The sequence below is a fragment of the Erythrolamprus reginae genome, chromosome 3 (genome assembly GCF_031021105.1).
Source record: "Erythrolamprus reginae isolate rEryReg1 chromosome 3, rEryReg1.hap1, whole genome shotgun sequence".
Taxonomy (NCBI): Eukaryota; Metazoa; Chordata; class Lepidosauria; order Squamata; family Dipsadidae; genus Erythrolamprus; species Erythrolamprus reginae.
Genome location: NC_091952.1, coordinates 53703950 through 53725327, shown reverse-complemented (window position 1 = coordinate 53725327; position 21378 = coordinate 53703950). Strand labels below are relative to the sequence as shown.

The 21378-nt window shown below is 40.1% G+C and overlaps 1 protein-coding gene across 3 annotated transcripts in view; it reads right to left on the bottom strand.

Moving 5' to 3' along the window:
• The window catches only part of DEF6 (DEF6 guanine nucleotide exchange factor), a 77609-nt gene extending 61516 nt beyond the window's left edge, over nt 1-16093 (bottom strand). The window contains exon 1 of one of the 3 annotated variants that reach the window (XM_070745333.1): nt 15845-16093. In XM_070745333.1, the coding sequence (XP_070601434.1) occupies nt 15845-15940 (96 nt within the window). In that variant the 5' untranslated portion in view covers nt 15941-16093. Of the gene's footprint in view, nt 1-10629; nt 10683-15844 lie in introns of those variants that run through there. The other 2 variants (XM_070745332.1, XM_070745331.1) reach the window with 2 other exon arrangements.
• Between the last annotated feature and the right edge of the window lie 5285 nt (nt 16094-21378).

Below are 21378 nucleotides of genomic sequence, written 5' to 3'. Positions count from 1 at the left end.
AACCCCATCTCTGTAATGGTGCAACCAAGATTCTGACATTTTATAAGTGTTGCATGTTCAATGGACATTAAAAAAAAGGACTGGACTTCAATGACATGGTCATGGTCCCCCATTTTGACTTTTTTGACTCTCTGCCTCTAGGATACCTAAACAATGACTAAACAATGTCGTCTGGGGGGACCCAGGGGAAGAGCCTTCTCTGTGACGGCCCCGACCCTCTGGAACCAGCTCCTGCCAGAGATTAGGATCGCCCCCACCCTCCTTGCCTTTTGTAAACTCCTTAAAACCCACCTCTGCTGTCAGGCATGGGGGAATTGAGACATCTCCGCCAGGCCTATATAGTTTATGTATGGTATTTTTGTGTGTATGTCTTGTTTTTAAATAAGGGTTTTTTAGATATTTTTAAATATTAGATTTGTTATTGTACATTGTTTTTATTATTGCTGTGAGCCGCCCCGAGTCTACGGAGAGGGGCGGCATACAAATCTAATAATAATAATAATAATAATAATAATAATAATAATAATAATAATAATAATAATAATAATACCCCCGCTTGTATTCTAAGTAGGGGAATGAGGAATCCATACTGTAATAAAAACATCATAAACTTCCAACAGGGACATTGTGCAGTTTAGCCATCTATCCTTTTCCAAACAGAGTTCTATAACTTTGAAACAGAATCAACAATAACCAGAATTATAGATTTATCACAAAGTTGAAAAGAAGGAAATTATGAGAAGAATTTCAACTCGTGGCTGGTGTAAGGAAAAATAGGATCATATCGCCTGCAGAACAAAGAACTCCTTGAAGGAAGATTAGGGTATAAATATGCTTGAAAGCAGAATAATTGTTGATGGACAACCACATGCAGAATTCATGCCATAACATTTCCATTCAATGGAAACAAGTTACAGGGAACAGGGAAGACTTTACACTTCCACTCTGAATAAAGCAGACATTTCCCCATTTGTTCTTTTTGCAAACCGCAAACTATGTCATCAACAAAAGTTTTGGAATGCTATTACATAACCTGCACTAATGTCACTGGTACATATTCCATGAGATACATTACTCATGTGTTCTGTCGAGCTCTCTGGTAGAATCCTCCCAAAAATGCACAGATACAATTTCAGACATGCACACGTTTGAAAATTCAAAACAATGTTCTTCATACCGAAAATGCAAATAAACGAGGCACTCTTTTTGTATAGCAAAGAGCACTTGTCTCCAAACAAATTGGTAATTTGTACAAGTCCCTTATCAGTTCTGTGATACTTAGCTTGCAGCTGTGAGGCAATTCACAGTCCTTCTTCTTTCACAAAGTGAAACACACTTTGCTCTGGTTTAGTTTCCAAAGCGGGGGGAAATCAGCACACAAAGGTCAAAGTCAGCAAAGCAGGCATGAAACACAACAATCAGATAATCCTCCACAATGGCCAAACCCACAGGCTGCTATTTATAGCAGCCTCACTAATTACCACAGCCCCATCCAACCACAGATGGCCTCATTTTCTTTGATAATCTCTCAGTTGTTGCTGCCTATGCATCACTCTCCGCATGCGTGGCTGTATCATTAACTCTTGTTCCGAATCCAAGGAGGAGCTAGATAATTGATCTCCTTCTGAGCTGTCTGCCACACTCTCCTCCTCCCTGTCACTCATGTCTTCTTGGTCAGAGGAGCCTTCATCAGCAGATTCCACCGGGAGCAAAACAGGCCTGCAGCATGTGGATGTCTCCCCCACATCCATAGTCCTCGGGGCAGGAGTTGGGCCAGAGTTAACCACAACACTCATGTGATACATAACTGTCCAAGGTGGCATTCATGGAACCCCAGACTTTTAATATTAAATTTGTTATTGTACATTGTTTTATCACTGTTGTGAGCCGCCCTGAGTCTGCGGAGAGGGACAGCATACAAATCTAATTAATAATAATAATAATAATAATAATAATAATAATAATAATAATAATAATAATACAGTAATAATAATAATAATAATAAGTCAATACAACACAGCAAACGAGATCACTATGCTGGATTTCGTATTTCATCACCAGTCGGGTGCTTCCCAAGCACCTAAGACTGCGTGATAATAATAATAATAATAATAATAATAATAATAATAACAACAACAACAACAACAAAAATAATTTACTGTAAATAAATAAACAATATAAAATTGACAGACAATGGAACACTTGGAGTTCCTTCATGAATTACAGGTAGCTCCCTAAAGACTGGAAAGTAAACAGTTATGGACTAGAATAGGATCTCAGCAGAAGCTGATAATTATCTACCTAATGGGTGATGTCCCTATCACATTCTTTTTTTCTTTGAGTAGTTCAGCTTATGAATATTTTAACTGCCATTACACTGCAAATTACAGTTTTCACAGGTCTCAAAAGACTTAATTTTTTCTTATCAGTTATAAAGTTGAAAGTTACAAGGTCACTGTATAATGAATTAATCGGGAAAAAATCAACGTTAGATTATTGGTTTCTTGAATTCTGCTGCATAACTGGAGAAGGCCCTTGTTTTTTTAAGGAGAGCATCCCTTTCCACAAATAATGAATGAATCTAAAGCTTGGACTTACCTATCACATTCTTAAGCGGTATAGCACACCTCTTCATAATAGAGGTGGGATAGAAATAAATAAAATAAATAAATTATACACCTGAAATATATTTTGTAAGCCAAAACATTTTCTTTCCATGGGAAAACCAGAACTACCAGTAGTCTATCTTCTACTTCAGGATCTGCAGTAGAGTACCTGCCATACATTAGTATACATCTGTAATGGTGAGCCTATAGCACACGTGCCGAAAGTGGCACATAGAGCCATCTCTCTGGGAATACAAGCCATTGCCTGTTGCTCTTCTGGGTTCCAGCGTCCACATGCGTGTCGGCCAGCTGGTCTTCGCACACACAGGAGCACCGGAAACCAGAAGACCAGGTGATCGGCACACATCGGGAAGCTGAGCTTCCGGTTTTCAGCTCGTGCATGCGTGCCAGCCAGCTAGTCTTTGTGTGCCCATACATGCCAGAAACTGGAAGAGTAGGTGATCGACATGCAAGAACACCCCAAAAACCGGAAGCTCAGGTCCATCGCACGCACATGCACGCCTGGAACTGCTTCTCCAGTTTCCGGTGCTCCCATACACACACACACACTCCCGTTGCGACACTCAGTGCTAAAAAGGTCGCCAACACTGGTATAGACAGTCCTTGATTTACATCTGGTTGCTTAACACCATGAAGTCAAAAAGAGTTACTTACAACCCACCCTCCAAGTTATGAGAGCCATGGCATCTCCGTGGTCACATAATTTTGGGCACTTGGCAGCCGACTCCCATTTATGATTAGTTGCAGCATCCTACGGTCATCTGACTGTGTTTTGTGACTCTTTTCCCACTTTCCAGCAAAAATGCAAATTAGATAATCTGGATTCGAACTTACAGCTATGTGATTTGTGCAGTGACTTAATAACCATAAAAAATATTGTAAATTATTGGACTACCTCTACAATGTAGGAATGTTTCATGTTCACATTTTGGGATTATGTTTCCAATAAAAAGTAGGTCAGCACATTTCTAATTTTATACAAATACAAGTTTTTCCAGTATACCAGCTCTACAAATTAAACCTTTCCCCGTCATTTGCTATTGTTATTTTAAATGAAGGAATAATATAACATTGCCTATTTGTGTGCCCGAAGAGCACTTTCAATACTGACCCACAGTTGGACTTGCAGTTTTACACTTGGTGGTGTGGTGGGAATCTCTTTCTTTGTGAATGACTACTGATCATGTAATTTAATTTATTGAATTTGTGAGCTGCCCAACTCCTTATGGATTCTAGGTGGTGTACAACTGATAAAAATGATATAAAAACAGTATAAAACCCTGTTAATAAAAACATTCATACTTCTGGGCTGAAGCTGGATGCTATTGCTCAACAGCCATACATACTGTTTCCCCCAAAATAAGACATCTCCTGAAAATAAGCCCAAACGGCCTTTTGATTGCATTGCAATAAGGCCAAGCGCTTATTTCATGGTTCAAAAAATATATAAGACAGGGTCTTATTTTCAAGGAAACACTGTATTTATTTATTTATTTATTTATTCATTCATTTGTCCAATACACAAATACATAGGAAGAAAAATAGACATGTAGTAATATATATAAGGGTAAAGTGAACTTAGAGGAGAGGATATATGAAAGAAAGAAAATATATATGATAAGTGAGAGAAGGGAAAGACAATTGGACAGGGGACGAAAGGCACACCAGTGCACTTATGTACGCCCCTTACTGACCTCTTAGGAACCTGGAGAGGTCAATCGTGGAGAGTCTAAGGGAGAAGTGTTGAGGGTTAGGGGTTGACACAATTAAGTCTGGTAATGAGTTCCACGCTTCGATAACTCGATTGTTGAAATCATATTTTTTACAGTCAAGTTTGGAGCGGTTCGTATTAAGTTTCAATCTGTTGCGTGCTCTTCTGTTGTTGCGGTTGAAGCTGAAGTAGTCATTGACCAGTAGGACGTTGCAGCATATGATCTTGTGGGCAATACTCAAATCGTGTTTTAGGCGCCGTAGTTCTAGGCTTTCTAGGCCCAGGATTGTTAGTCTATTTTCGTAGGGCATTCTGTTTCGAGTGGAGGAGTGAAGGGCTCTTCTGGTGAAATATCTTTGGACATTTTCAAGGGTGTTGATGTCTGAGATGTGGTATGGGTTCCAGACAGATGAGCAGTAGTCTAGGATGGGTCTGGCAAAAGTTTTGTAGGCTCTTGTGAGTAGTGTGAGATTGCCTGAGCAGAAGCTGCATATCGTTTCCCCCAAAATAAGACATCTCCTGAAAATAAGTCCAAACGGGCTTTTGATTGCATTGCAACAAGGCCAAGCGCTTATTTCATGGTTCAAAAAATGCATAAGACAGGGTCTTATTTTCAAGGAAACACAGTAGGTGTTGTTAGAAGGAAGACAGATCAGGCTTTTAGCATTACACTTTTCTCTTGCAGGCTCCGTCTGTTCGCACATAAAATTAAACAGGAAACTAAAACTGTTTCTGATCTGGGTACTAAAACCTGCTGGCAAATTTGGCTGATCAAATCTCTGTGGGCCTTTGTTCTAGGCAGCCATTTACAGACCACACAAACCTTCCCCCACATTCTCTGCAAAAACTGCAGAATCTCCTGAGGTTGAGAGAAGCTCAGCATGTAATGAAGTCTAATCTGGAGAGTTATGGGTAGCTCTTCCTGAATGCTAAACCATGCAATAGGCAATGTGCCAGAATCAGAACACTTTGAAAAACCACCCTATCTTCTAAATTCTCAGTGATGCAAAAAGGATTTGGGGTGAAGAGGGGGAGCCACAAGCAGCGGCAGTCATAAACAGGGATCAGCTACTGAACCAAGCTAACATCTGTGGACATTCTCCTAACAAAGAATACTGTTAATGAGATTCTCAGAGGATGGCTCGTCCAGAACAATGATGCTTCTATCTTCATATTGTCCTCCCTTCTTTGTGATTGGTTATTGCTCAAAACTGAAGGGTAGGGGGAGTGAAGAACACAAAAGATATGATCAACAGTGAAAGCATAGGCTGAGATTAAACGGTAAAGCTGAAATGTTTAAGCAAAGCAGATTTTCTTTTGCTATCGCCAACTCTCTAATATCAGTTTGCTTCAACTTCTGCTCAATAGTTGTTGTTCTGCCGGCGTGTTTCAACCGCCCGTAATTACAGGGTAATTAGTCCAGGAAGACACACACCACACGATAAAGGGAAAACCCAAAAGTTTTTATAAACAGGAAAACAGAAACAGCTCCCTTTTTTAAATGTCAAAGGGATTTTCTGGTACACACAAGGCACAGGTTAAATGCAGTCCAATTGCTCACCCAATAACTGGGAAATTGAGTCCAATTCTAAAGTCCAGAGAGTCCACACACAATCTTGAACAGCACAAAAACCACGATCTTGACGAAACAATGCATCAGATAAATTGCCATGAGGCTAAAACACCAAGCTGCTCTTTTATCTGTAGCACTAATTACAGCAGCCCCACCCAACCACAGGTGGCCTCATTTTCTCTTGTAATAATCCTTCAGTTGTTGTCTCCTATGCATCACTCTACGCATGCGTGGATGTGTCATTAATTCTTGTTCAGAATCCAGGGATGATACAGATGATTGATCTCCTCCTGGGCTGTCTGCCAAACTCCCCTCTTCCCTGTCACTCACGCTTCCTTGGTCAGAGGAGACTTCGTTGGCAGATTCCATTGGGAGCAAAACAGGCCTGCGGCAGATGGATGTTTCCCCCACATCCACCTGCACATTCCTTGGGGCAGGAGCTGGGCCAGAGCTAACCACAACAAGTTGTACTGACTGATTGAGTTAAGCCAACGTTTAAAGTGTGGAGTTACTATCACAAGTTTAAAGTTAACAAAAACACTTTGTTAATTGGTAGACTTATATCAGCTTAACAGATTTTTACCTATCCACAACAAGATTTCTACCTTCTGCACAATCCTAAAATTATAATCATAATCGATTATAATTATATACGTACATGTGGCTATGTGCTATATGGCCATCGCCAGGGGTGGGCTACTGCCCAGACCGGTGGGGGACACACAGTGGGGTAGCAAAAATGGAGCTCCACCCCAGAGCACCCAATTTGCACTGAAAGATGCTGAAAGAAAATGCAGGGCGTCCTGCATAAGCCACGCCCACAGTGTAGTAGTAAAAATTTTGGTAGCCCTTCACTGGCCATCACTCAGAAAAAACAACATGTGTATTTGTATGTATGATGTACAGTGTTCCCTCAATTTTCGCGGGCGATGCTTTCCAAGACCGTCTGCGAAAGTCGAATTTCCGCGAAGTAGAGATGCGGAAGTAAATACACTATTTTAGGCTATGAACAGTATCACAAGCCTTCCCTTAACACTTTAAACCCCTAAATTACAATTTCCCATTCCCTTAGCAACCATTTAGATTATTACCCACCATGTTTATTTATTAAAGTTTATTTAAAAAAATATTTATTAAGGGCGGATGAAAGTTTGGTGATGATGTCATCGGGAGGGAAAAAACGTGGTATAAGGGAAGAAACCGCAAAGTATTTTTTAATTAATATTTTTGAAAAACCGTGGTATAGACTTTTCGCGAAGTTCGAACCCGCGAAAATCGAGGGAACACTGTATTATTTTTGTCCCACAGTTCCTTCATTATGTTCAGAGTGAGATATATAATTCTTCCTTTGTATTTTATCCTTCAGGCATGCTTATTTTTGCAACACACTTCTGTAATAGTCCAAGCAATGAAAAACAGATTCACCATTGATTTGTTAAAAAAATAAGTGAGAATGTGCAATGGCATGTAAAAATAACTTCAAGAGACAGGACAGAGATGCAGTCAAAGGAACAGTCAGGTAGCCTGCAAAAGGACTGGGGATGGGGGTAAGAGGTTTAGAAGATACCCTTTCTGCCGACAGATTCAGAAGTTTCTCTTAATGTAAGGTTATAATAACATAGAATCACCTCTTTGAGTTGTGTTTCCTACGACATCTATTTATTATTTTATTTATTTATTCGACTTCTATGCCGCCCAATCCCAAAGGACTCAAGGTGGCTTACAACAATAATAATCTACCTTGTAAAGTTGACAGAATCGGAATATATTTTTAGTGCTTTGTGGTAGTGCATTATTATATAATATGGAAACATTACAGTGATCTCCACTGTGCTGCAACACTTTGCAAATACAGCTAGTCCTCGACTTATGGCCACAATTGAGCCCAACATTTCCGTTTTTAAGTGAGAAATTGTTAAGCGAGCTTTGTCCTTTTTTTTAATGACTTAATTTCTTGCCACAGTTGTCATTACAGTTGATAAGTTAGAAACCTGCTTGTTACTTGAATCCGGCTTCCCCATCACCTCGGGACACTGTAACCATCGTTAAGTGTAAACTAGTTACCAAGCATCTGAATTTTGATAGCATGAAGATGGGGATGATGCAAACGTTGTAACTGTGAAAAACTGGTGAAAGTTGAGGACTATTTGTAGCTCCCAGACTACTCACTTCTAATATTCTTTGCACTCAGAATATGATTAAATAAATAATACAATAATTATTATTCTGAAATAATAAATAATTCAAATGAATATATAAAATTAAAAAGTTATCTATCTATTAATAACAGGCATGTTTTGTTTAATAATCGTTCAAATCAAGCTGGGCATTTAATTCTTGTACATCCTTATTAAGAGCCCTTCACTCCTCCACTCGAAATAGAATACCCTATGAGACTAGACTTTCAATCCTGGGCCTAGAAAGTTTAGAACTAAGATGCCTTAAACAAGATCTAAATATTGCCCACAAGATCATATGCTGCAACGTCCTGCCTGTCGGCGACTACTTCAGCTTCAACCACAACAACACAAGAGCACACAACAGATTTAAACTTAATATTAACCGCTCCAAATTTGACTGTAAAAAATATGACTTCAGTAACCAAGTTGTCAAAGCGTGGAACTCATTACCGGACTCCATAGTGTCATCCCCAAACCCCCAACACTTTACCCTTAGATTATCTACGGTTGACCTATCCAGATTCCTAAGAGAGGTCAGTAAGGGGTGAGTACAAGTGCACTAGAGTGCCTTCCGTCCCCCGTCCTATTGCTCTCCTATATCTCCTATACCTTTCCTCTATTCCTATATCTCTTCTTCTATTCTTTCATTGATATATTCTATTCCTATATCTTCTTTTCTATTATTTCTTAGATATATTTTACTATGAGTATCTCCTCTATAACCTTCATCATATATTTTACTACAGTATGTGTATATTGATATATACCCACTAAAACCCTCATTGTGTATTGGACTAAATAAATAGATAGATAGATAGATAGATAGATAGATAGATAGATAGATAGATAGATAGATAGATAGATAGATAAATAGATAGATAAATAGATAGATAGATAAATAGATAGATAGATAAATAAATAGATAAATAAATAAATAGATAGATAAAATAAATAAAACAAAATGTAGCAGAAGCATCTTCCCCTCCAAGACAGTGAAGAAAGGACATTGCTTCTTCTAAAATGTTACCTCTAAAGAAAATGGGCATACAAATTAGTGAAACAAGCATGCCACTGTTGGTTAAAACTAGAGAACCCAAACAAGAGTTCTCAGTGCACATTGCTTTCCCAGTATGTGAAAATCTAAAGCTAAGGTTTAGTTCACGTGTGTCACACTCGCCATCTCACGATGCCGTCACATGACACTTCGCGATGTTTTCCCCATTTGTGGAACTGGCATGGGCATGGCCTGCATGTAATGCTCGCAGGTCCACAATCCTCCAGTTTGACATCAGTGGTTAGATGGATTACTTAGCTGGGCCTAGTTGCAGGAGGAAGCAATTAGGCAACACTTATCAGCTGCTTTTCTCATTCAAATTAAGCTACAATTACAAACAGCTGAGTTATCATTTTATGCAAACTGGACAATATATTCTCCTCAAATGCTTTAAAAAAGAAGATTAACCTACCTAATTATACTAGACACAAATAAACTATATTTTTAGATTATGTGTTAACTCTAATTCAGTTAATTAAAGCACATGAAAAAAGCATGAATTAATTTAGAGTCATATTTAATTTTCCCATCATAATTTTGCTTCAAGGTAAAATATTTTACTTGACACTCATAGAGCAAATCAGAAACTTCAAACCTACAGACTGTAAAATGATTTAGAAAAGAGAGAAAGAACAGATCAAGTAAGTCCTATCTTGTTGCAACATGCAAAACATACCGCCAACAAAATAATTCTGCACTTACAAATCCTATCTTTCTATTGAAAATTACAGTTGTGAATGCAGTTGTACTTTTATGTTAAATATTTCCCTATAACTTCAGCCTTAAAAGCTTTTAATCTCTTGGTCAAACTCTTACAATGAATAGGGTTCTGGAAATATGCAGTGTAGGAGAGGTACAAGTCTAAGGTCTGAAAAATTAATGAATGTTGGGTTTGAGCCTGCATGAAAATGCTTCAAGCTACATTCACTAATTCCACACAAAGAAAAGCTCTCATTCTTCCATCCTGAGTGGGAAAATATCTGACATTATTTTCATGGCAGATGTGCTAACAAATTAGGGGATAATGCTATATAAATTCTGGGAACAGGTAATAATTCTGGATGGTTACAGAAATATCCGAAAATATCTGAAAATCAGAGGAGATGGTTACTTTAAAGGATATGGGTTAGTGCGAGCAGATGACACATTGGCAAAATATATAATTAATTTCATATTTACTGTACCAAGAGCAGATAAATTTCTGGGAACAGTGGACACATTTGAAACTATGACAGTATATCATAGATATGTCAAATAGATAGTTCACAATAAGATTGTTACAGTCACAGAATATCATTTATCAACAACCTCATTAAATTGATTGCTGCTACTTAGTCCAATTTGCTGCCTCCTACTACTAGCAATTTTTTTGAGGAAAGAAATAAAAAAGAAACCTGCCAATATTATATATGCCTGTGGTATGCCCACCTGTGGAATACTATCTCCATTTCTAATTATTAAAAGAATGCTGGAGAAATACAAACCATTTTTTTTCAGTGTTGCAAAAAAGAAGTCAATAGAGATCAGGCAGGTGTGATTCCATTATGAGTATCCCAAAACTCTATATTTACTCCTTGATCATTTTCATCCCTGGGTCTCCAAACTCATCAACCGTCTATGGAGATGGGCTTCAAAGAACACGAACTTCTGCAGATATGCATTCTTAAAAGAGAGCACTGACAACCAGAAAAGCAAGAGCCCTCTATAACTAAAACAGGAAGAAAAATCATACTGATGACATTACAAACATCATGTGTGTCCCCACAGGAAGTATCTCTAAGACACTCACTCCAGTTTTTAAATGTTGAGAAGGAACACACCACAAAGAGCCTAGATGTGTAATCTCATGCAGTTAAAGGATTATTATTATTTATTTAGCAATAAAACACTGGTGCCTCATCACCTCCATTTGTGTTCCTCAACACCTGGTGTTGAAAAGCAAACTCTCCCCAAATTCAGGGAGGGCACATATCATTGTTAGTAGCCATCGACAGCCTTCTCTATAGTGAATAACCCCATTTTAGCACCGAGTTGCTATGCAGGTCTCATAAAAACAGTAAAAGCATATAAATAAGAAACAGAAAGATGCCGTGAGATATGTAACATGCATTGCCTACTTTTTTTGTATTGCAATTTCTTGTTTTTTAAAAGAAATATTTAATGATAGAACTCAGCATCTGTTTATATTCTTTTGATTTAAAAAAAGAAAAAGAGAAGCACTGAGCACAGTTAAGATATTAATTGCAACTTGCGTAAAGACCTCTATACTTAAATGCATGCTTGGTACAGATAATCACCTGAAAAAGTTAATTACAACTTGGATTTCGGATGTAACCAATTTTTTTTTTATTCCTAGCATTTTCCTACAGGTGCAGAGTCTGCTTTTATTTTATCCACATCAACCCAGTGTTGATCCAGTGGTTGTGATGGGAATTTCCAAAAGGCTTGTTGCCTGACATTGTGAGTTGAGAGAGAGAGAGAGAGAGAGAGAGAGAGAGAGAGAGAGAGAGAGAGAGAGGAGGCCCAAAATCATCCATCTGACTTTCATGCGTATAAATATTTACATTGACTATTACAAATATTTACTATATATTTCACATATTTCCTGAAAGAAAAAAATCTCACTGCCTAAAAATAAAATAAAGATTGTTTGATCTGTTGTTAATGACTGTGACAATACGACTGCTGCAATAGACTAGTAAATAGAAACACAGAAACATAGAAGACTGATGGCAGAAAAAGACCTCATGGTCCATCTAGTCTGCCCTTTTACTATTTCCTGTATTTTATCTTAGGATGGATATATGTTTATCCCAGGCAAGTTTAAATTCAGTTACTGTGGATTTACCAACCAACTGCTGGAAGTTTGTTCCAAGGATCTACTACGCTCTCAGTAAAATAATATTTTCTCATGTTGCTTTTGATCTTTCCCCCAACTAACTTCAGATTGTGTCCCCTTGTTCTTGTGTTCACTTTCCTATTAAAAACACTTCCCTCCTGAACCTTATTTAACCCTTTAACATATTTAAATGTTTCGATCATGCCCCCTCTTTTCCTTCTGTCCTCCAGACTATACAGATTGAGTTCATTAAGTCTTTCCTGATACGTTTTATGCTTAAGACCTTCCACCAATCTTGTAGCCCTTCTTTGGATCCGTTCAATTTTATCAATATCTTTTTGTAGGTGAGGTCTCCAGAACTGAACACAGTACTGTATTCCAAATGTGGTCTCACCAGCGCTCTATATAGCGGGATCACAATCTCCCTCTTCCTGCTTGTTATATCTCTAGCTATGCAGCCAAGCATCCTACTTGCTTTCCCTACCGCCTGACTGCACTGTTCACCCATTTTGAGACTGTCAGAAATCACTACCCCTAAATCCTTCTCTTCTGAAGTTTTTGCTATACCAGAACTGCCAGTACAATACTCAGATTGATGATTCCTCTTCCCCAGGTGCATTATTTTACATTTGGAAACATTAAACTGCAGTTTCCATTGCTTTGACCATTTATCTAGTAAAGCTAAATCATTTACCATATTACAGATGCCTCCAGGAATATCAACCCTATTGCACACTTTAGAGTCATCGGCAAATAGGCAAACCTTCCCTACCAAACCTTCCCCTATGTCACTCACAAACATATTAAAAAGAATAGGACCCAGAACAGACCCTTGTGGCACACCGCTTGTAACCTGTCTCTGCTCAGAATACTCACCATTAACAATAACTCTCTGATGTCTACGCTTCAGCCAGCTGCGAATCCACTGGACTATCCAGGGATTAAGTCCAATCTTCACTAATTTATCTATCAGCTCTTTATGTGGAACCGTATCAAAGGCTTTGCTGAAGTCCAGATAGGCAATATCCACGGCACCACCTTCATCCAACACCTTTGTGACATAGTCAAAGAAATCAATGAGATTAGTCTGACATGATTTGCCTTCAGTAAAGCCATGCTGATTTGGGTCCAATAAATTATTGTTTTTTAGGTGCTGATTTATCCTTTTTGAGTAGAGTCTCCATCATTTTAACTATAACTGATGTCAAGCTAACTGGCCTGTAGTTACCAGCTTCTCCTCTACTGCCCTTCTTGTGGATAGGCACAACACTGGCCATTCTCCAATCCTCAGGAACATCTCCTGTTAACAGGGATTGGTTAAACAAGTCTGAGTTCTTTAAGAACTCTGGGGTGGATGCCCTCTGGACCCATTGCCTTATTTATCTTTAATCGTTCAAGTTCTTCTAAGACATCGGCTTCTAAGAATGTCTGGGACTCTTTAACTGATCCTATTGTTAGTTTCTATAAACCCCACATTTTTTACCTTAAGCTATCTACCATGGACCTTACATGTTTTTTAAAAGTTTCTAAGAGGGGCATGCATAAGTGCACCAGCTTGTCTACCATCCCTGTCCTACTGTACCCATTTGTATGTACTCGTTTTATGTGTTTTGCTTTTTTATATCCATTTATTTGTGTCATTTTTTCATGTGTCCTGTTTCCTTGCACTTGTTGACAAATAAAACAAACAAACAAATAAACCAAAAAAAAAATCACAATGAATGTTCAAACCATGTTTCTGAAAACACTGGACACAGGTCACTATTTCAACTCACGATTTAGGCCTCAGCATATGGAGGACAGATAATTTGAGAAAGCATTCCAAAGCATGATATAAGAAAGGCAGATGTAATATAAAATAAATAGGGTCACACAATGGAGTGAGTTTGTACTTCAGGCTCAAAAATATCAAGTAAGTCTTTCAACTACAACGCCTAAAATTATTATACCTACTTTATAGCATTCAGATTAATGAATAGATATTGCTAGCTTGCTAACACAAGCATACAAAATCATTCCTGTCAGCATTATTCCATGAAGTACCAATGACGTAACGGGGACCATGGCTCAGAACTGGTGGTTTTAAAGCCTCACCCTTTCATGCCCTGCTTTAACTCTGCAAGATGAAGAAACACAAACTGAAGGCGGCCCTCAAAAACACATTCAAAATTCTCCTCTCGGATCTGCCCAAGTCTTCGGAGAGGGGCGGCAAACAAATCTAATAAATAAATAAGTGCCACATTCTGACAATCCCAGTCAAGTCTAACTAGAGAAAGATGCAACCCAAATCTTTGCAAGAGAAGCACAACCCAATCTCAAAGTCCAGTGCAAGACCAAATTTCTGTAGACATTTTTAAAACAGCATTTTGCATCTGGGGAAAAAAAAGCACATTTGACATGTCAATATCTCTTGGCTGCAAAAGCTTGCAAGAATGCCTTGTAACTCCAAAGATCAGCAGTGTGGGAGTTCTCTGGAGGGCCAAACGCTGGGGCAGCTGCACACTGCTTGCATTCTTTAGGCACTGTGGAAAATGGTCCAGAATGACCAAACAATTTCCCACTGGTTCAGCCGCTGCATTATGTAAGAGAATAACAAGGAAAGACAGCCACTTTATATCATTTAAGATGCATCTCCTTAGCACTGATTTCACAAGGTGTCACCCCATTTGCATCAAACTGGAGCTCTCTTTGCCCTACTTTTCTTGCATGCATTTACATCTCATCTTCTTCTCCCACACCTGACAAGACATTTGCCCCCCCTTTCCCAAATTTTACATGGAAGCATCGCTTTTGCTACTATTGCAAAGTTTATAATACGTGAAGGAAAGGGTTTTTTTTTCCCCTCTCCCCCCCCCAAAATAGAGTATTATAACTTCCATGGTAACATTTTTCGCGCTCAGCAAAGGAGGAACAAACAAATACGAATATTTCTGTCAAAGAAAGAAAGAACGAGCAGCGTTTGTTTTCCGCGGTTGCTCTGCCTAAGGAAGAACTTCTTTGGATTGAGCAAAGCCAGTTTCCATAGAACCATAACAACAAATTGAGCTTTGCACCCTTTGCCCCCCACCCAACAACACCTCACCCAGGTGTTTAAGGGGAGTAAAGGAGGCAAAACTAGGACAGAAGGTATAAATTTCTGCAACTGAGCTCTGTCGCCCTGACTGAAAAGGAAAAAAAACCCAATGGATCTTTACAAAACAACAGGATTCCCATGGTGTTGTCAAGAAAGAAAGAAGGAGGGAGAGAGGGAGGGAGGGAAGAAAGGAAGGAGGGAGGGAGAAAGAGAGAGAGAGAGAGAAAGAAAGAAAGAAAGAAAGAAAGAAAGAAAGAAAGAGGAAGGGAGGACGGAAAGGAAGGAAGGAGGGAGGGAGGAAGAGAGAGAGAGAGAAAGAAAGAAAGGGAAAGGAAGGAAGGAGGGAGAAAAAGAGAGAGAAAGAAAGAAAGAGGGAGGGAGGAAGGGAAGGGAAGGAAGGAGGGAGGGAGGGAGAGAGAGAGAGAAAGGACAGATAGATGATTAGATAGATAGATAGATAGATAGATAGATAGATAGATAGATAGATAGATAGATAGATAGATAGATAGATAGATAGATACTTAATTCCCCTTTTTTCCCCCTGGGAGTTTTTTTAAAATAAATCTGATTTTTCCCTCAGATCGCCTCCAAACCCTCAAAATACGCGCCCCGGAGCAAAACTAGCTGAAGCCAAGGTGGCCGCGAGGTCTTCTCACCAAGCACGCCGCCTTCCTCGTCTTGGCAAGGCAGGATACTCAAAACGCCCTTCCCGCCCGCGCCTGAAGAGGCTCTTTCGGGTGGCTGACACTTTTTTTGGGTGGTGGTGGGGGGTTGTCTTTTTACTCACTTTCAGCTGAGATTTGGACACTTTGCCGCTCTTCTCGGCGTCCAAAGCGGTGAAGGCGTACCAGATGGATTTTAAGAGCTCCGTCCGCAGCTCCATGGTGCCTCCAGGGCAGGGCAACCACGCACGGAATCGGCTCGCCGAGCGGTGAGGAACCTCCTCCCCTCCCGCGGTCGCCAAACTCCCCGGCGCGGCGCGCTCAAAACAGTTTTGGGGCCGCAGCTCTGGAGCCGTAGCGCCTCCGCCTGGCCGTTGAAGCCGCCTCGCTGGTCTCCTTCTGCCCGCCACGTTTGGGTTGCTTTTTTTCCCCCCCAGTCAGCCTATCTAGGCCAGTGTTTCTCAACCTTGGCAACTTGGAGATATCTGGACTTCAACTCCCAGAAGTCCCCAGCCATTTGCTGGCTGGGGAATTCTGGGAGTTGAAGTCCAAATATCTTCAAGTTGCCACGGTTGGGAAACACTGATCTAGGCCATCAGGCCGGCAAACTCGCAAGATGCATTGGAACTTGACTGCGTTGTTTCTCTGTGTCATATATGTGGGTGACTGTGTGGGTGTGTTTTCATGTTTATGCAGTACAATATTTATTGTCTACAGACCACCTCTCCCCGTTTCTAAGTAGTCTGTAAGGGGCGTGCATAAGCGCACCATTGGGAATCCCTGTCCTTCTGTCCTTTTTATCATTATTTTTACGTATGTTTATAGAAATTACTATCCTATAAATGTTTCACGAATAAATAAAATGAATAGAATTAGAATTAGATTTTTTTATTGGCCAAGTGTGATTGGACACACAAAGGAATTTGTCTTGGTGCATATGCTCTCAGTGTACATAAAAGAAAAAGATATATTTGTCAAGAACCATGTGGTACAACACTTAATGACTGTCATAGAGGTCAAATAAGCAATGAAGAAACAATCAATATTAATAAAAATCTTAGGATACAAGCAACAAGTTACAGTCATACAGTCCTAAGTGGGAGGAAAAGGATGATAGGAATATTGGAGGTGGGGACTCTTTGAGAGCTGTATATGCAATGAAATTTCATTTTAGCATATGCTGATTAGTGTACATTTAAAGTGATGTACGCTAATCGGCATACATTAAAATGAAATTTCATTGTATGTACAGAAACATAGAAGATTGACGGCAGAAAAAGACCTTGTGGTCCATCTAGTCTGCCCTTATACTATTTCTTGTATTTTATCTTAGGATGGGCATATGTTTATCCCAGGCATGTTTAAATTCAGTTACTGTGGATTTACCAACCACATCTGCTGGAGGTTTGTTCCAAGCACCTACTACTCTTTCAGTAAAATAATATTTTCTCATGTTGCTTCTGATCTTTCTCCCAACTAAGCTCAGTTTGTGCCCCCTTGTTCTTGTGTTCACTTTCCTATTAAAAACACTTCTCTACAGCTCTCAAAATTATCACATTTAAACTGATAATAAAGTTATTCTAAGTCAGAGGTCTTCAAAGTTCATAGTTGGCTGGAGAATTCTGGGAATTGAAGTCCACAAGTCTTAAAGTTGACAAGTTTGAAGACCTCTGTTCTAAGTCATCTGGTGAGCAGGGGCAGATTCCCAATCCTGCCACTACCAGTCCGCTACATGCGCAGCTTCGCTTCTCCTGCATGTGCACACGTGCGTCCCAGTGTGCTTTTTGCACATGCCTGGAACAATAATGGGCAGCCAAAATTTTTACTGCCACACTGTGGGTGTGGCTTATTTTGTGGGTGTGGCTTGACGGTCATGTGACTGGGTAGGAGTGTCTTGCCAGCCATGTGACCAGGTGGGTGTGGCTTGAACTATCATCATCATCGTTCAAGTGAACTGTTAAGTCCCCAACTTACAACCTCACCAGTGTCGCTCTCTGGGGTGACAATTTGCTTCACGTTTCCTTCCTGGGTCACACACACCCCACCTCAAGCTGGGTAGCTAGGTGAATAGCTGTTGAGAAAAGATGGGGGAGGAAATGGGCCCCCTGCAACTCCTGCCGATCTCCCTGCCGCTTTCTGAGGAGGATGGGAGTGTAGAATGGTCAGCTGGAGCTGGGCACACAGTTTCAGAGTCGCCCCGGAGAGGGCTGGAGCCGCCTCAGAGAGGAGCGGCATACAAATCCAATAAAGAAAGAAATTGCCACTGGTAGAACTGTGTTCCACCCCGTCCTGCCTGCTGCCCATCCCTGGCCTGGGAGCAAAAAATTGCCGAAATCTCATAAGAACATAAGAAGAGCCATGCTGAATCAGGCCAGAGCCCATCGAGTCCAGCATTCTGTGCCACACAGTGGCCCACCAATTGTCCATGGGGATCTTGAGCAGAAAGAGAAGGCAAGACCCTCCCTTTCCCTTGATCCCCAATAAATGGTACTCAAGGGAATCCTACCTGCCTCAACCAACATAGAAGCGGCACATGGACATCCGTTTCAATAACCACCGATACACTTGGCGGTTATTGGAACGGATGTCATGTGCGTGTCCCCTCACGAGATTATGCTTCCTGCACATGCACAGAAGCAAAAACACTCTGGGACACGTGCAGAAGCAAAGTTGCGCACGCAGCTCAACTTTTGCTACCAGTGTGGCATCCTTTACCGTTCCGGTAGCAAACCCACTACTGCTGGAGAGGTAATAAAAACAAAGAGGAAAGTAGGGGGGAAGCCCCTTCTCAACTCATCAAACCTCCAAGGAAGTATCCAATGTGGACAAGATTCTAGAATCCCTCATGTCTGGGTTGTGCGAGTGCTTACTCCGGATTTAAACTCACTAATTTTAATACAGCAATAGCACTTAAGACTATGTGTGCTTCACAATGCCTTATAGCCTCTTCTAAGCTGTTTGCAGTCGACATATTGCCCCCAACAATTTGAGTCCTCGTTTTACCAACCTTGGAAGGATGGAAGGCTCAGTCAACTTTGAAACAGTCAAACTGCTTGCAGTACTGTGGTCTAACCACTGCACCACCAGAATATAACTTGTTGAATCCAAGTCCTTGGGACTGAAATTGGTTTAACAGGCCGCGCATCTGACGAAGTTTTTTGCTTGCTATTGTTTATAGTCAAAACAGCGCCACTGAAATAAAACTGAGAAACAGGCAGTCCCAAAAAGGTCCCGAAAATGGGACGAGGGACAGTAACACCAACAAAAAACTGTAGAGGCAAAAGGTGGAGAGGCAACCTAGGTGGATCCTGTAGAGGGTCAGTCTTTGGGCAACAGCAGGAAGAAGGATAGAAAAGGACAGAAATAAGTTTTGGGAGATAGGAATGAAGTATTACAGTAGTAGCTGTAGTCATCACTTGGGAAGAAATCTGTTTCCTGTTATTCAGCCGTGTTACATTTGACGTTTAGCAGTAGATTGCAGTTATCTTTCTGTGAAAAATGCGTACTGAGTACCTATGTAGGCAATGAAAATACTATTTAAAAACAACATTTTAATCTACAAGTAGTATCATTAAGATGTTGTTCATGGTAGCAGCTTGTTTGGAAATGGCAAATGCACTCCTATACAGGTAGTCCTTGATTTACAAGCATTTATTTAATTATTATTATTATTATTATTATTATTATTAATTATTATTATTTATTTGATTTTTATGCCACCCTTCTCCTTAGACTCAGGGCGGCTTACAACATGTTAGCATTAGCAATAGCGCTTTTTAACAGAGCCAGCATATTGCCCCCACAATCCGGGTCCTCATTTTACCCACCTCGGAAGGATAACCTTGAGCCAGTGATGAGATTTGAACCGCTGACCTACAGATCTACAGTCAGCTTCAGTGGCTTGCCGTACAGCACTCTATCTGCTGTGACACCACGGCAATGAAATCACCACAACAGCAATGAAAAGTGATTTAATAATAATAATAATAAAATTATTATTATTATTATTATTATTATTATTATTAATTAGATTTGTATGCTGCCCCTCTCCGATTTATGACCATTTTTCAGACTTACAACATTGCAGCAAGCACACCCATGGTAATGTGATCAAAATTTACACATTTGGCAATTGACATATATTTATGACAGCTGCAGTGTCCCAGGGCTCACCTTTTGTGATCTTCTTATAAGCAATGTTAATGGTGTAGCCAGATTCACTTAACAACTGTTGCTAACTGCAATGATTCACTTAACAACTGTGACAAGAAAGGTCATAAAGGGGGAGCAAAATTCACTTATCTGACTTGTTTAGCAACATAAATTTTGTGTCCAGTTGTCGTCATAAGTTGAGGACTACCTTTATGATTACTCTAAAACAGTGGTGACAAACCTTTTTTGGTTCACGTGCCAAAAGGGTGGGGGTGGGGGTCGAACATGTGTGTGGCCACACTCATAATTCCATATGCCCCTCCGTGCATGCATATGTGACTCCCCACCACCGGCACATAATGGCACACCCTTTTTTCACTCTCCCAAACTTCAGAGTGTTTCTAGGAACCTGGAAAGGGTAAAAACAGCCTTCCCCACCCCTCCGGAGGTCCTCCGAAGGCTGGAAACATTCCATTTGCTGATTTCTGGTTGACCTGGAAGTTCCAATTTTTTTGCTCTCTCTAGGCTTCAGAACCTTTCAAGGAGCCTGGGGAGGATGAAAACAGCCTTCCCCAACCCTCCACCCACCGAGGCCCTTCAGAGTGCAGAAATGGCCCATTTTAAGTTGGAAGGGCTCTGGAGCTTGGGGATAGCAAAAAACAAGCCTTTCCCACCCTCTCTGGAAGCTGAAAATGGGCTGTTTCAGAAGGCCCAAAAATCAGCTGGCTGGCGTGTGCATATGCACCAGACCTGAGCTCACGTGCTTGATATGGATCTATGCGCCACAGGTTCGCCATCACGGCTTATTGCCCTTGGCTTAATCTGGAATGGGACAACTCGCCACAGCCAACTCATCATGGCCAACTCACCAGTGTCAACTCATCACGGCCAACTTGCTATGGGACAAGAGTTACACTAAAATCAAAGGGACAATGTAACAATTCTATTTAATTACCTAAAATAAAAATACTTTAATTTTTGCCATTCACATTTCATTCTGTCTCTCCTTTTGTATCCTTTCTTTAATGATTCTATTCCACCATTTCTTTGATATTAGTGTAACTCTGAACCTGCAGCGAGTTATCCTACAGCAAGTTGATTATGGCAGGCTATTGTGATGAGTTCACCATGGCGAACTGTCATAGACCTTTAATCACTGGGAGTAAATCCTGTTAAACACATTGCTAGGATTTATTTACATTAAAAAGCCATATGCTCTTAGTATGGTCAATTATTTAAATGGTAGAGCTTACAAATCCTTTTAAAGGAGTTCCCACCATACAATATATTTACAATATTTTTAATTTGAATCAGTAACCGCATGTCTAAGATAATTTAGATAATGTCTAAATTACATTATTAAAATAAGTCATTTTTTCCAAAATTGCAAGTACTTTCTGAATGTTTATTAGCAATGGCCTATTTTTCCTTAAGTCACATTTTACTAAATTTATCACTTATGCTTGTAATACTTTTATATTTAATAGTGTTATTAACTATAGAAGAC